This window comes from Aythya ferina (assembly GCF_964211825.1).
Source record: "Aythya ferina genome assembly, chromosome: 13".
NCBI classification, from domain to species: Eukaryota; Metazoa; Chordata; class Aves; order Anseriformes; family Anatidae; genus Aythya; species Aythya ferina.
The window spans coordinates 12,603,599-12,620,973 of NC_140311.1; the positions used below are offsets into that span (position 1 = coordinate 12,603,599).

The 17,375-nt window shown below is 40.2% G+C and overlaps 1 protein-coding gene across 6 annotated transcripts in view; it reads left to right on the forward strand.

The window, feature by feature from the left end:
• The window catches only part of AFF2 (ALF transcription elongation factor 2), a 434,150-nt gene that overhangs the window by 272,957 nt on the left and 143,818 nt on the right, over positions 1–17,375 (forward strand). For all 6 annotated transcript variants that reach the window (XM_084535140.1, XM_084535139.1, XM_084535136.1 and 3 more), the window contains exon 4: positions 5,685–5,729. In XM_084535140.1, the coding sequence (XP_084391266.1) occupies positions 5,685–5,729 (45 nt within the window). The remainder of the gene's footprint in view (positions 1–5,684; positions 5,730–17,375) is intronic.

Consider the following 17,375-nt stretch of genomic DNA (forward strand, 5'->3'; position numbering starts at 1 on the left):
CTGACTGCAGGCCAGGCGGTCCTGCCTCAATACATGAATTAACTTGGTCCACTCCTTAAAACTTTTCCTTGTTCCCAGGTTCCCCAGTAAATGCCTGTTTGACACACACAACCTCTTCACAGTGCAGTGTTTGTATTAGGTGGAACAGAGGAGCAGCTCTCTGTATTTTGTTTTAGGCAATAGTTTTTCTTTCTCTCTTAATTTCTTTATATATACAAAGTATATATTTTCACAGACCTTTTAATAAGCCCCAGGAGATATTTTTTGGGTTGAAATAATGGGAAACGTAGTCTTCTCATGGTACTTTGGTTCCAGGATGGTGGAGGTACTGAAGGAAAACAGTGAATATACATTATTTGGAGCCCACAAATGACTCCCTTGAGAATTAATAACCCTGTGAAAAACACATATATGTATTTGAATACCAAAGGAGCTATTTTCTCTTTTTTTAATAGCACCATGTTTGACTTCATTCAGTTTCCTCCAGAGCCCAAACATACAGTACTAATATATGTTGGTGATAACCTCATGAATATCAAATACATCCAAAAAAAAAAGTACCATTTAGGCTGCAATATTCATTCCTTGCTCTTTTGCTGCTCCCATTCATACCCATTTGCACTAATGTTAGTAAGGAAGAGCCAAGATCCATCCAGCAAGTGAGATTAGCTTGACATCTATTTCAGGTGTCTTTAACATGAATGACCCTTTGGGGACAAAATATTAACAAGGCAGGAAGCAGACAAAAGCATGAATTGTAAAACCCAAGGAGATGAGAACAGTGGGCTCTGTGCAGTGGTATGAAGTTAACTTCAAGTAAATGTGAAACAGTCTTCCTCAGGAGGAGAAACAGATAGCCAGATCACAGCTGAGGGGCAGGTGGCTATCTGAAAAAGGGTAAGTCTAGAAAAGATGTAGTGAATGACTAAAGAGGGGAAACGAACCCTGAACACGCAAGCAGGTACTGATAGCCATCAGAGGAAAGCTGTCCTACCTGTAAAAATATATTTAAAAAAAAAAAAAAAAAAAAAAAAAAAAAAAAAAAAAAACCAAGTACTGTCTGTTCCTCGGAAGCCTTTTGCTGCTTCTGGTTTTCTAAGTGTTTTCTTCTTAATACTGTGTGGCACACACTGGAAATGATCAATCAAGGCTCATGCACAGGATCTTTTCTTACTAGCAAGTGAAAAATCAATTTTTGTTCAAAGGAGTAAACAGCACTGTGAGCTTCATCTGCCCAGAGTCAGAATGGGTCCTTTGATAAAGAAAGTGACAGTGCAAGTGGAGCTCGTGATGTACAAGCACATAGGTGTTCATATATGCAGGAGGTGGGAGTGGATTCCTACAATCACATAACATGCTACATTTGTCTTTCCGATAAAACAAAGATAAGAACAAGAGGTTACTTGTTGAATGCCAGTTGTGCACCACTAGAGCCAGAGGGATTATTCCCAAACAGTTTATTCAGATGAAAATGTGGTCAGTCAGTTCTGGCAAAGGCATGATTCATTTCTGCTTTTCAGCACCACATTTGAAGTTTTAAGACTTTTCTGTTATGTCTTTTGGAAGATTTTGTTGCTAACATTTTCAAGAAATGCCTGCTGTCTGGTGTAAAATGCAGACAGAAAAGAAAAAGAGAAAAGAGACCTTATGTGACTTTTCTGTGGCCACAAAAACAAAATCTGATCTCATGCAGGTTATAAATTGTCCAGGAGGTAAGAGTGGTCAAGGAACTGATGAATGAATAAATGGAAGGTTAGATCAACATGACTCATCAGATATTGTAACCATTCACCCAATGTCACTTGATCTGCATAACACTAAAGCTATTATGCCCTCACTCTTATATTTCTGCCCTCCTTCCCTCTCTTTAAAGTTTAGCACTGAGCCGTCCAAGCCATACATTAAGCCTTTGGTTCCACGTCATTTAAGTTCTGTTCTTTCTCTTATGAGACTGAAATGTGAAGAGAGCCTTATAATGCTAGCTGGTAGATTTTGACCATCTGACCTTTTCTTTCTTTCCTTCTTTTTTTCTTTTCTTTTTTTTTTTTTTTCTTTTCCCCTTTTTAAGCCTGGAAGCAATATCTAAAAGCAAACATGAAGCATTTTGATGCAAAAGAGTTTTGCCAGATTAAAATGAAATTGAAAGATAAGTTCAGTGCAGCATGTAGCTGTTGTGAAATCTTTTTGTTTTGATTGAAGTTACATTACCTCAGGACTTAGATCTGCAGCTTATGTAATATTCACTGTTCTTCAATCCGGAGCTCGTGCTGGCTGAGAGGGGAGCTCATGATGTGAGGTGTAACTGCTCAGTCATACGGAGGCAAAAATCCTGGAACCTGTCCTTTTGGCTGGGTTAGACCACACTGCTCACATGGGACGAGAAGCACCAAAAGCATGCAGAAATGAAAGTTCTGGTCCTCTGACTGGAATCTGGTAACTGATGAAAGCTAACAAAGAGAGAGGGTGGAAAATCACATAATATTTTCTAACAGCTCAATTTTTATTAAATTAGGAAAGTAGTAGCATGGGATGTCCAATCTTGATTAAACTCCTGGATGAATATGGCAATTATACAAACAATTTGTTATAGCACTAGTGGTTGGGTAGGTGATGAATACACCATTTACTGTGGTTCACTCTCTCATGATCAGTCTGTGGTGGGCCTTGTGGGCCTGCTTGCACTTGTTTGCTGAATGCAAATGTTTATAGGCGATTAACCTGCAATTTTTGATTCATACTTTGAAAGGTTGGAAGGTTGCTTTTTCCTTTTTTTTTTTTTCCCCGGGGTTTTCTAAGTCTCTAATAGGCCTGCGTCTTTCAAGTCTCTTCGAATGTGCAACTGCAGCATGGATTTAGAAAAATGGTCTAATTTCTTGAGAACTCCATTAATAGTAACGTACTGAAAGACTCTTACATTGATCTTCTCTCTGATAGCCATGTTGTAATAATTATTCTTTTAATGTTTGCATCAATCTAAGTGTTTTCTTCTTTGTGCTAGCTCCTACTTGGATCTCCCTATATGACAATCACAGCACTTTGACATCTTGCATTACTTTAATACCAGTGATTCAAAACAAAGCAGTGCCAAAGGGAACAAAAGTTCTGTCAAGCCATTAAAATCTTCTTTGCCATTAACACAATTAAATTGATGCATGAACATTTAAAGTTATTAGCAAGTGCTGCCAGCAGAAGCTGGTTGTGATTGCATAATATATAGTGGGCTTTATTAAAGTAGAATGGTATGTTTATTATTATCATCATCATTAGTTCTGGAGTAACATAAACTTAAACAGGGCTGTGGGTTGGGAGAGCTCTGTGAAGCAAGTAAGAGCGTGGTCTGCCCTGTGTTCAGGCCGTGGCACAATTATGACATTTTTAAACAAAGGAATACACACAGTGTTGGGGCTAACCATTGAAAATGGCACGTGTAACAGGAGGGAGGAGAGAGATGTAAAGAGAGGGCTGCTGTACCTCTGCTGCTCTCATTTTTCCCAGTCTGACCAACTCAGCTGGATTTTGAGCTGCTCCTGTTACTGCTGTGAGAGATTTTGTGGTTGGTGTGTATGCTGTGAGATTGTTGGGGGAATACTTGTTTTGTTTTCTCATATTCCAACATACTAATTTTTCAATGAAAAAATATCAGGAGTGTATTAGAGACATATGTACTTCTGTTATCCCACTACACATTGCAGTAATACCCATGTTTGCTAATCTGAGGGATATTTTATTTAACTGTATTCCTCTCTGAAAGGGAAGTTATGTATGAGGTATGGAAAACACAGATTAGCAAAGAACTTAGAGACATTGAGAGGAAAAAGAAGTGATTTAAGGAAAATTTAATTGAGTGTATCAAGGGAGGGACAATGAAGTGCTGGAATACCAAGAAATGCAGTATGAAGGAGGAGTCCATGCCTATGGCAGTTAATGCTGACCGTACACTGGAAGCTTTCAGCCTAGGGTTGTTGGGTAAAACTTGAGTAGAGTAGAAACTGGGACAAAAGATAAGTCTCTTTCTTTCTTTGGATGAGTGTTTTTAAATGGCATTATGGAAAATGATAATCTGTACTTGCTGACAATCACTGATATTCCTCCAGGGTGGCCATGTTCACTTCACGACATCTTTTTCTAGATATTGATGAACTGTTGGAAATTCAGAGAACAGTGGAGAAATAAGCCAAGGGAATGGAAAATCTTATTGGGAAAGAAGCTAAAAGTTGAACATACAATATTCAGAAAAAGCAGACTATAATACTACATATCTATGCATGGTGTAAGTGAAAAGGGAAGTAAGTAGTTAGAAGGGCTCTACAGACAGGCTGAGGTGACTCTGAAAGCAGAGCTTTAACTAGTTATCACAAAAAAGGGCCAAATAGATTAAAACACTACTCCACATTTTATTAAATGAAGGAATAGGAGATCCATTTCCCTACAGTTTTTGAGTTAGACTAGACACAGTACTAGAAAATATGGGGAAAGGGTGCTACAGTAGTAGGGAATGAACGTGGTGACCTAATAGATCTTCTTGGTCTTTGACTTTTGTAGCTGTAGGAATTCATTCTTGAAGATTAATGCTAGTTGAAATCTAGGAGGAAAGACATGGTCATGCTTTGGTCAAGCTCTGTAGCAGATTAGGATGACATGGATTCATTTAAGTCATGAGTGTCCTTCACCAAGCTACTCACCAAGGGGTGGAAAAGCCTTACTCAATATTTATACTTGTTTTTTGGTACTTCCCCCCCAGATATTGTCTCTTCCTCCCCTGCTCCACGGCCATGATAGCAATCCATTGTAAATAGCTGCACATACTGCAAAATGGTTGCACATACAGGTCATGTCTGTCAGTTGTTTACATAATTGTTCACAGTATTTAGAGCTTTTGTGCTGTTTAATAACCTTGCAGTGAGGGATTGTGGCAAATGCTGTAGCTACCATTTAAATGAGTATATGAAATTGGAAGAAGTTAAGGGCAGCATTGTGTGTGTGCATGAGTCTGGTTGTGCGCATCAGCATAATGTGTCTTTCTAAGGGGAGAAGAGATATCTGTCAAGCCTCTTGAGCTGGGTTCCTGTGTGCTGTTCAGCCTTTACATGATACTTAACCTGGAACAGGCCAATGAAGTGAGGGACAACAAAATCAGCAGCTGCCCTTATAGTCCAACCAGTATTTTACTACAGTATGTGTTCAAGTTTTAAGAGCTGTCTTGGCTGTTAGCGTATTAAACTGTAGGATAAGATAGTTGATGATAACAGCTTTCTCCTAAGTGTTACCACCTCTGTCCTTCACCGCAGCCTGCTGCACGTTAAACCAAGCCTCGTCTTCTCTCTGAAGGTTGCTGATAGGAGTAACAGTGGGATCTTCTTCAATTACTGAAGTTTCAGGCAATTCTTGTGCCAGTTCTCAACTGTGAGGAAATCAGAGTACTTTATTGCTTCAAAAGTGTCATTCCTAGCACAAAGCACTGCAAAAGAAAAACAAAACAAAACAAAACCCAAGTGTCAAAATGAGTCCTGCTGATGATTTTTGTTGATCTGAACGGGAAAATTTGGTAGGCAGCAAGCATGGATACAGCAGTCTTCAAACAGAGGAAGTTTCTTGTTAGCTCTTCACCTGTATAGTTAGCCACTGAACTACTGAACTTTGCATCCAGTGCCTGACTAAACGTTTCTTTTTTTCTTTAAACCTAGGTTACCCTTCCCAATGACTCCAGCTGTGTGGAAGAAATATTGCGGGTGAGTAATGCTCTTTGCTTTTGTGTCTTTTTAATAATTGTAGTGCTCTTATTTCATCTTTCATGGAGAAGTGTTATATGGCTGTCTTTAACAGCGTAGTTAAATAATAACACTTTAGTGGGTTTGTATGAAAAAGACATGGTCTTGTAGGCTCAGACTGCTCCATACTGGGTAAGGTCAGTTCTAATATTCCTTCTCCCAGTACATCTGCAACTTGTCTTGGTCAACATTTACACCCCTTTCTGTGCTTTTTTTTAAGCTCTCAGACTGTCTTCTCTCCAGAATGCATTTCTCTCCCGCCCTGAGGTGGAGTTGCCTTAATTCTCCTATACTGGCCTACAATTGTCCTTCCTCCCCCCCACTGCAGTGTCCCAGCACTCATGGGTTTGTTAAGACCTTCTTTGCTGGGAGCTCTGGTTAGTGCTTGAAGATAGAAAATGAAAACAATAACTGCAAACCGAGCAGTTTTTTGCAGTTAATTGCAAGAACATATAACAAGAAAAAGGGAGTGTGGACAATGAGTTGTATATGTGTAAATCTGCCTTACCTTAAGAGTAAGATGGGCTTTTCCCCAAACACCCCAAATATGGGGTCCCCTGATATCAGCGGGATTTTGTCTGTGTGTAGGTTTGCAACCCACCAGTTCCTATCTGGGTTTTAGGGTTTTATCCTCATGGTGTGAGTTTCCCATTTGTTAGAACTGCCTTCCTGGGGTTACCCCATCCCACCTGATGGTTTCAGTGTAGAGGGGATAAAATTTCATTGGGAATTTGTGGTGGCCATATACTTTTCAATAAGAGCAATTGGTGCAAACTCACCCAGACCTGAAGAGAAGTACAGCAGTTGTGTCAAACACGCTAACAAAGACATGGACATATTCTTGCTCATAAAATGAAGTAGGCTTTGCAGTGTTCATTGCAATCCTCAGTACAATTGTTTGTGTGGAAACTTGCTCCTGTTTTGTATACACGCATTATCTCGGGGTGGTGTTGATGTCCTTATGAGTTGTCAGTGTTTCTGCAGAAGTCGAAGCAGCAGGCGAGCATGCACATGCAGACCTGTAGTAACAGAGGAATATGTGTCTGTGTGCACACCCAGCAGCAACGAATGTGAGGAAATAAATAAAGTTTAGTTTCAGCATTCAAAGTGAGCAGCAGTTTATTACTTACAGAACACTAAGGGAGCAAAAGGAAAAAAAAAATGTTGAAAGGCAGCGCGAAATACTTGGTACATTTAAAGTATCTTCTTCTGTTTATATAATTCAATTAGGCTCATTACTATAGTTGTAATGAATGACTTGTTAGCTGGGGAAAGCAGTTGTTTTCAGTAGGCAGCATCAAAAGGAAATGTGATGTAGCAAATTTCAGGAATCAATCATCCAGGTGACAGTTTTAATGTGGGAACAGTGCATATAAATCACAGGAAGCAGAAATGTCTTTTTTCTAATCAAGAGGAGGTGATCCTGTTTCCTACCCCACGACTATAATTTGAGTCAACAAACAGGGACAGAATTTCCCAGGCTTCCTTCTGAAACCTGCCGGGATTGGCACAAGGCTTTGTATCATCTTCAGTGGGTTTGGATCAACTGCAGAGTCCCTGCTGCCACAGACAGCACCTCCCGCCATCAGTAGACTGTTAAACCCGGGGGGATTTGGGGAGGACAGAGCAGGGATTTGGCAGGTCTCCACAACTCCGGGAGCTGCAGAGGGCAAGTAGTGGGCACCTGTAAGAGGTATACAGCATGGCAGATCCTTCTTGACTACCGGGTACGGGTGCTGCCCAACCTTGCCACCCAGACTTGGTTCAAACCTGTTGGCCACAGCTGTGGGCATAGCCAGAAGCCTTCTCGAGGAGCATATGAAGCCATCCATGGCAGAGAGCAGCGATGGGCTCGGCACACTGTGGGCACTCGGCCACGGCTTGCCTGGGGCACGTGCTGCCTTGCCCCATGCACTTCTGGGCTTTGAGTGCCACGATGCGGTGAGGGCGGCCTAGTGTGGCATTGGCATGGCGTCAGGCAGCTCTGGGCGCTGACAGACTATCTGCAGGCTCCTTGTAACCAGCCTGCAAGCAGGCTGCCAGCGAGACCCTGGGTGTGCGAAAGCTGCTGATCACAGAGCCGCTTCTGTGGCTGCCCGTCAAAGGCTGAGCAAGGCCCAGCTCCGACCGGCTGCCTTTGATGGCAGCGTTTCAGGCTTTCAGTTTTGTGTGGTGCTGAAACACACGTGCTATAGAAGTACCTGAGTTTTGTCGATGGCTTTGTTCTTGTCAAATGTATACTGCAGAATAAGCTAGTAGGAAATGTGCTTTGGCTGCACGCAGAGCATCATATTGTACTCGATAGGCCACAGAAAAAAAAAAAAAAAAAAAAAAAAAAAAAAAGAGAGAGAGAGAAGGTGATGCTCAGCAGTGGTCAAAATCCAGTCTGTGGGCTTCCTGTGGAAGACCTGTGTCAGCAGACTCAGGCTGAAAGGACAGCCCCTGGTTGCAGCAGCAATTTTTCCTTTGAGAACCTGGATTAAGTTCTCAGCCCTGACAGATATTTTCTGGCTTACTCTGGCCATTTACTTAGGCTCTGAAAAGCCTTTGGGAATGTGGGCCTTAGCTCTCCGGTGGCATCTTCCCCAGGTTTAAAAAAAAAAAAAAATAAAAAAATAAAAAATAAAATAAAATAAAATAAAATAAAATAAATGTATTATAATTTCTGTCCCTGTCAGAGATGTCACAGAGATAAACACAAGAAGGATTACAAGGCAGTGATGTCCCAAAGGTAGGTAGGTAGGGGTGTAACAGTGTGCATTCCGGGCCAACTGTTTGAGTTTGAAGTAAATGGAGCTTATTTTACTCACTGCTGCCTCAACATCGCTTGCGAAATAGCACTCACGACCATGCAACAGAAAAGAGAGTTCAGCCCCAAACATCTGGCTGCATTACGCATTCACGTACGCAGCTTTTAATCCAAAGTGACACCATTGTACTCGGTGTCACTTCTACAGCTGCTTAGCAAGCAGCTGGCAAGGACTGGCAATTTCTGCTCCCGACCATGTCTGCTGCTGAGCTGCGTACCCCAAGAGCCTGCTTCTACACTGCCCTGGCATTGCATGCCCTGAAGTTTGGGTTTCTTTTCTTCCTTTTTTTTTAGTCAGGAAATTAAGTGGCTTAATTCAGTTCTGCCCCTCAGAAAGGCATAGTAACTCTTGCAGGTTTTTTTTTCTAGACTTTACAAGAGGGACCTAAGCTAAGCTCTGACCTCTGATTTTACAGAGCTCTTTTTTTCAAGCTGAACTTGATTAATGGCTTCTGTAATTGTAGAGGTTTGCAATTCCTAATCTCTGCCTTTTTTATTTCTCCTAAAAAAAAAAAAAAAAAGCCAAACCAACCAACCAAAAAAAAACAAACAAAAAACAGTGTTTAATTGGGTTTATGGTAAAAACTTTCCAGCTGAGCGAGGGGAAAGGTCTTGAGTCCACTCAGACCCCTGAGTCTTAAGAGACAAAATTTCACAGTCCTGCAGATTTCCTGAAACACTTAGCCACTTATGTCATCTTGTGTAACTGCTTTAAGGACTGTTCATGATATTACAACCAAAGGTTAATGGCAGTCCAGTCTCCTGTTGATTTTGCTTTTCTAACAAGGATGGCTGAGAATGTTGTTAAAAATTAAAACAAAATACAATAAGATAAATTAAAATCTTGGTTGTACAGCTAAGGCCAAGCTATAAACATTGGACAGGAGCTCTGCATCCAACACAGGTTGCTAACACCAAATTAAAAGATGAAGCTGAATGATGGCCAGTATACTTTTTTTTTGTTCCAAATGTGGCTTATTTTTGAAACCAACATAATGGCTTTGAACATGTGGCTAACATGGAAGATAGGCAATCAACAGTGGGTGCGTGTGTAACTCGTCTTTTATTAATATAGATTTAAATTAAGTTGTCACTTGCTATGTGCAGCTACTGAAAGATGAATTCATTGAAATGTTGTGATACCAAGTGCAGATGGGGAGGAAGAACTGACATTTTAAACCAATATTCTAGAGCTGTTACTTGTGCTGGTTATATCAGTGCTCTGTATCTGTGCCTTGCTGTCGGTACGCATTACTTGAAGGTGTGCTGATGCGGACGTAGGGGTGTGCGTAGTATACGGCTGTGTGACACTGGGTGCAAATTAGCAGGACCCTTTTTCTGCCTACAGAGAGCACAGAAGGAACCTCCCTTAGCATTGCTTTGCCTTTGGGTGAAGAGGGGATAAGCATACAGCACTGCAAAGAAAAGAAAGGAAATCTTTTGAATAAAATTTCTTGAGGGCTTGTAGTATGAATTGAAAATTTGGGTTAGGTGTTTGGGCAGTTGTTTAGATGTAATCCTGCGGAAGTGAGGCTGTGGTCTGTGTACATGAAGCTATCGTGTCTGTGTTGCTAACCATCTGGGCAGGCACTTCTGTCTGAAAATCTGTCCCTGCTTAGAGGAACAAAAGAATTCTTGTAGGTACATATTCGCTGTAGTAAGGCATCAAGTAACTTGGTGGACTTCTGATGGTATGTGGACAGCTGTGATATTAATTAAAAGCTTTCTAGTCTGGAAGTAAAACAAATCCTAGATATAATTTAGACTGTAATTAGAATAAAAAAGACTGGAGTCAAATGAGCAAAGTCTATAATTTGTATGGTCCTCTATTCTTCTGATGACTAGCTCCTGTCTAATGACATTGGAGAATATGTAAATTGATCAGCAGGTGAGAATGCCCTTGACTGGGTAAATTATGTGTAGTATTACCTTCCTCATGCCAATTGAAAGCACTAATGGATTTAATATGTATCATCCATAGCTGAGGTGAGCTGTTCACAGGGCAAAATTAGACTGTAACAGATATAGCCCATTATTTGCCCCTCAGTAATTGTTTTCTCTTCTAAAATGCAAACCGACATTGAAGAACGTTGCTAAACATAATTATAATAATTGTAATTTGAAAAATACAGGTATGCTGTCCGGTGTGGTTACAAATGCACTTAGTAGCTGACAAGCAGTTTAAATATTTTCAAGTGGAATCTGGGGGCTTGCTGGGGAGGACATGATGTGAATTTAAAATGATTATCCAGACGTCATTGGACAAGTGAATAACGAGCTGACTGGCCTAGTAAATCATGTGAACCTGTCAAATGTGGGAACACGTTGGGGAGGAGATGATGTCAAGTAACAGTAACTTAGCAACCTGGCATTTAGCTGTCCAGAGAATGAGTAAGAGTAGCCACTTTTAAATAGCTGAGTAAATAAATGAATCCCTATATGTCTTAGGTGTGCTATAAAAATAGCCCGGCACCGTATGTTTTGTGTCAAGCTGCTTCTTTCTCCAGGATAAGGTGATTTATTATTTCTGTTGAAATGAAAAAATGGATTGAAAAGTTAACCCACGTGTAAATGTGTATCTGTGGCCTTTGTCCCTTGTCTGGCATGCAGCCTTTGGAAGCGTGCAAGGAACAGGTAATAGCCTGCTTTGAAAAAGGCAATGGGTTACAAGTGTAGCTTTTATTTCTTTTTTCTTTAGACATTGCTTATGCACAGAAAGATTTGGATGGATAAAAACTATTAATTTCTTAGCAATTGCCAAGCCAGTGCTTTTTCAGCTTTTTACCAGCATTTTCTGAATGGATGCAGAAACAGTTTCTGCTCTTACACCGAAATAAATCAAGGGGTAATTCCACTGACCTCTGATCTCATTTGAGTTCATTAAATTCTTCTTCCTCCCACACTGGTATGAATTGGCAGCAACTCCATCTATGTTGCTGATGTTGTTATAAAATAAAAAGGAGTTATCCCACATTACTTTATGCATACACGAGAGCAGCAACCAGTCCTTTGCTCTGATGACCCTCTCGATGCATTTCTACTCCAGAAAAATGGAAATGCTGAGTAGTTCTTTGGAGCAGCTCTTTCCTGGATCAGTCAATGAGCAGCTCAGTTCTCATCTCAGTGCTACCATAAGTGTTCATCAACGATTCCAGGAAGGTCAAAAGAAGCTTTTTCCCAGCATTTTTTTGCATTGTCTAGCCGTATACGCACAGGCACACTGAGATCAATACTTGAAGTCATTTGAAGACAGCCCGGTATAGTCTTAAAGAGCAAAAGGTTCTTTGGGATCTGGAAGCCTTTAGGTCCTCCCAGCCTAGAGCAGGCCCTCAGCATGGAGGTTCATCTTGGCCACCGCAAGTTGCACCCAAACACAGCAGCACAGGATTATTCAAAACCGTCCACTGTCATAGTGACAGCATGATGATGTCACCATGAGAAAGGCATCTCAGAAGCATTATCCCCAGGCTGTCTGTATTAACTTGAGGTACATAATGTAGAAACATCAGAGCTAACTTTAAGCTAGCTGAGTAGGAGGTTGGCATGAGTCAGTGCTCAAGTACTTAGCTCCTTCGGTAGGTTTTGTGAGCCACAGCTGCACTGCTGGCATGGCACAGGCAGGGTGTGCGAGGAGTTCACTTGTGATGTAGATGCATATTAGAAACCCACTTTGTACTGCCAGATCAATGCAAAGCAGGCTTCATGCTGTTGGGGATGGGGTGGAAAGAAAAGGTTGACTGATCTGACAAATGCACGTGGGTGTGCAGTGTTTCTGTATTCGAAAGGTGGTATTTTGCACCTGTACGGTATAGGGTAAGTGCCTCTTCAAGATGTAAGGCAGCAAAAGATTAGACCTTTGTCAGAACAGACAAGCAGGATCTGATTCCAGCCTGCAGGAAAAAGGGTTTATTTTCATAGCAGTGTTAAAGAAATTATTTAGTGAAGAACTTCAAAATGTAAAATCTGATCATTATGTGGGTCTATTGCAGCATGTCCGCACTGTAACAAAAAAAAAATAATGCATATATGACAAAAGGTATTCAGGAAAGGAGAAGGAGGCTGCAGACTCCTATGTCAAACTCAGTATTCCATTTTCTTATCTCCTTAAGCATAATATTTTATCATATTTTTTGTAGTGCCAAATTGAAATATCACTGATTTCGGTAGTATTACATAATTCTGCTATCACTGCCAGATTTACCATTGCTATTAAAATTACTCTAAAGTGAACTGACACTGCAGACATCTGGACATGTGTTGTTGCTCCTGCAGAGAATGAAAGGACTGTCATCTCCTTCGACTAAATGCAAACCCATTAATTCTCTCCTGCTGTCCAAGGTCTCCAGCATCTCTTGCACCGAACCCAAGCACTTCTAGTTTCTCTTCTTCATTGACAATCACCTCAAAAATAATCCAATATGTATGGCAGCACGTTACACACTGAACGTGTTCACTCTGATTCAGTGCTCTGTTATGATGAAAATATAAAAAATAACATTCAAAAACTCAGACCAGAACAAGAGAATGATTCAAGCACGGTCACTGTCTTGGAGTTAAAGATGATGGTAAGTTTCACAGCTTCTGCAGAAGATCAGGTGGCACTTAGAATCTGTGGCACTTAAAAGTTACTTTGGTAACTTCATGTGCTACCTTTTCAAATACTTCCAACTTTTGTAATTCCAGAAATAACTAGGAGTGAAAAAGACAAAAAAAAAAAAAAAAAAAAAAAAAAAAAAGTGGGAAAAACATTTGATGGGACCTTGTAGTTTGGTAAGTATCATAGAACTACAGAGCCATAAGATTTCTACTTCAGATTTGTGGACCCATGGGACCTGACTTCCTGTCCCTTTTCATCATTGTAAATAAAGAGTAACTCCTTTATCTTTGAGTTAAAGGGCGAGAGAAAACAGACCCGAGGACTCTGGATTTCCGATGAAGTTTGACCTTTTGTATGCTCCCATGAAGAAAAAAAAAGGACCAAACTGGTGAACTCAATGGAAAATATTAAGCACTTCTGCACTGCTTTAGTGTTTGGCTCTATCTGTACTGGGTATCCTCCCTCAAGGACCTTGTGGGCTGCATTAATTTATGTTATTTAAAAACATGATAAGGAACTTCAGAACCTTCTGTGTGCCTGTCCTGGAGTACTGCTGCAGATTCTGAAATGAGCAGGAACAACAAATATTGGCACGGCATCCAGTGAGGTCAAGCAGAAAAGCCACCTGAAGCTAGTATGCTCATCTTACACATCTTATTGCCAAAGTATTAGGCACAAAAATCAAGTCCTATTTTGAAATATAGGTAGTAGAATATTCCTCTGGTCTCAGATTAATCATTTCTGTTATTTCATCTTGTCCTGTCAAAATGAACCATGGTTAAATATGGGCATTGAGTGTTTAAACTGCTAGCAATGTTACCTTTCATTTAAGTAGATTAATAATGTGTACTCTACATAACAAATTGCTCTAGGCACAGAATGAAGACATTGAAAACATATTAAAATCGAGTTAGGCTTTCTGGAATGAGTGCATGCTTTAGAAACAATTTTGGTGTGAAATGACAAAGCCTGTAGTGTCTTCTTTGAGCCCTTTATCTCATTTGCCTAGGGGCAAGTACTGCAGATCTAAGGGCTGGGTGGGAGGCCTCCCGTAAGTCAGCACTGCTGAAGAAGCTGGTGGGGCTCATGGAGGCTAAATTATGCGTTTGTGATTAGCCGACAGAAACAGAAGTGTAGGATAAGGCTAGACAGGAAGGTGAAGGAAACAGGACAGGGAAGAAAACACTTGGAGTAGTCCTGAAGTTAAAGTTTTGAATCTCATTGTTGATCTTAGATTAAATGGATGGGAAGTACTCTGTTATAGCAGATATCCAGGATTTTTGTTGCCATTTCCTTTACCTACTGCAGTCTAAATTTAACCCAAGTCACTCCTGATCTCTTCTTCTTAGTCAAGACCACAGACATCATTTGAGACACAGGCCAAAATGTATTTCTTAGCTCTGGAGAGACCCCCCTGGATGAGCAGGTGGACTTCTCCTTTGGAGGAGTGCTATGGTGATACGCTGTTGGCTTTGCCAGCTTCCATGGGGTTTGCAAAACCAACATAGGAAGGCCATGACTCTGGATGTCACCTTTTTAATATAGGAGTAACTTATTTCTTTGCTATTTGCTATTAATCTGTAGGTTTTAAGACATTTCTGCAGCATAGTCAGCTTTCTGAAGATGTCTTCCTTCATACTCGTGGAGATTGTTTCAGCTGGCAAAGTCTGCAGAGCACACCACTTCACCCCTGCCAGTGAAAGACTGATATGGTCCATCTTTCCATCTCTTTGAACATCCTCTCGATGAATGTTTGACTATATACACTCCGATAAAACATTATACCTTTAACCTTTCTGTATAACATTGAGATGCTCCTTCAGTGAAATGGGGAAGCAGGACCTCCCCCACACTGTCATTGCACAGGAAAGTTAAATTAGTTCCTAGCAAGATGCACAGAGGTCTTCAGTTGGAATTATTGGTGTTTTAACTGTGCAAAAGCCAGGCTCAATCAGATATTTAAAATTATACTGTTACTGAGGCTTATCCATTTCTATAGAGAATTTCTAACATTTCTTTAAGGAAAGTGTGTCATTGAATTTAATGTTCTGAGAAACCTCATGAACTTCCAATCTATTTGAGCTATATATTTCAAATTGTACTTATTTACGTGTTTTTTATTGAATATGTAAGTTCCTTTCAATTTCTTAATACAGTACATGGCTTTTAATAAGCATTTGAGAAGAATGCACACTGTGGATGGGAGGCACTTTTGAGCGTTTTCAAATTGTCACATTAAAATTGTCACATTTGTTTAATTAGCCTGTAGATCCTGCCACATTGATTTATGTCAGCTGTGTAACAATTTCTTTGGATAGCTAGAGAATCTGACCAGAATGCTGTATGTACATATATCTATATATATATATTTTTTTTTTTTCCCAAGGAATTTCTCACATTTCTTTTTGATTTAAAAGCAGTCATCCAGGCACCCAGCCTTGCAAAAAGTCAGCTGAAGAAAATGTCAGCCTGTAGTATTAGGAAGGAAGATGGTTTTATTAGTTCAAAGCATCCAGGTGTTTGTTGACCATTGTTCAGAGGCAAGAGATAAAAACTGACTACAAACATGAATGTGAGGTTCAGAGTTAGGTGCCCAGGTTTGGGTTTGTTCAACATTCTGCATGCCCTGTTTATTCTGCTGGCTGTAAGTGTTACTCTTTTGCTTACCAGGGCTCCTGGAGCGAGGTCACTAGAAACCCTGTTTTCAACAATTTACAGCTCTTCTTTAAAGATTTCCTCTACTGGAGCCAATCTGGAAAGTTGGGGTACTGCCTCTTGTAAGGAATGCTTTGAGATCTTCTGCTGGAATTTATTACACAAGCACTGAGTGTTAAAGGCCCCTTTAGGCTTTGTAGTCCATGAATTTCTTTTCCATGAGTATATCCTGTTAAAGAATATGTTTGCATCCCACACCCCAAGGTACAGTAACCTTTAACAATATTCTCCTGAGCTTCAGAAAAAAAGACTTGGTGTTTGGTTTGTAGCAAAACAGTCCCAGTAGTGTTTTTTTTTTTTTTTAAATTTAGCCAATTAATCCCTTCCCACTTATTCCTGTATTTTATCGTTTCTAACCTCTTGAGTCCCTAATCTATTCAATAAGAGAACTGAGCTGCCAGTTTATCTGAAAAAGGAGTGTTTTACCAATGAAATGAAAACTGGTGCTTGGATTTTTTATTTTATTTTTTGAAAGCAGCCTCTTGTTGTTCCTGAGTTCAGGAAAAAACAACACAGCTTCATCACTGAGCCATTCACTGGAGGCTTCTTTCCATGAAAATATTTATCACTCTTCTTTTTTCCTTGGCAATTGAGTTATTGTTGCTTTTAAAAGAAGTTGTCATAATCTCCTCATTACCATTTTTCTTAATGTGATAAGTGTAAACTACAAGAAAGCTATCATGTTTGAAAGGATACAGGAACCCTTAGGAATGTTATACTAACTGCTTGTTCTCTTTGAAAAGGCTTAGACTGGGAATTTCACTAAATGTATCATTCTGTCTCCTTTTGAGCAGCATTGTCATTTTATAGTGTCTTTCACTTAATACACAAGTTAATCTTCAAAAAGAAAGCCACGTTACTGCATCTAGCCTTTGCATCCCATCAGCAAAGTGAGATCAACAACTCCGTTTGGTAATTGCTCAAACATGATAATAAATGGCATGTTGTACTGGAAAAAATTTAAAAAAAATGGTTTTCTTTGGCAGGTTTATTCCAGTTTGACTTTGTATGATAACTGGTAATTGTCACTGTTTGACACCAGCTGGAGTTGCAAATAGCACTAACTGCTCAGAGCTGACTAGCAGCCATGGGTCTACTGGGTGGTCTTTTCTTGGGGTTGCTCCAAGTTTATTCCAGATTGCTCATATGACCCCTGATAAACTATTACTAATGAACAGTTTGCTATTCCTTTTTGGCCAGCTAGAAGCAACAAAGACAATGCATGTCATTGTCTAGTAATGTAGATACGCAATTTTCAAATGCTGGAGCACCAAACTTACTGCTTTTAGTGCTTTTCTGGCCTTTTAACTAGCTTTCCGGGGGCAGGAGAAGCGGGACATAATGTTTGGAGGCAGGAAGTTTATGGACTCTGGTGGTTATCTGCCCAGTTATTAGGAGTTAGTCTGTGTCAGTGTAGTTTTTTAATGGATGGTTTTTAAAAATATAGGCATGGAAAGCAATCCTGAAGGAGGTTTGGTCCCACACA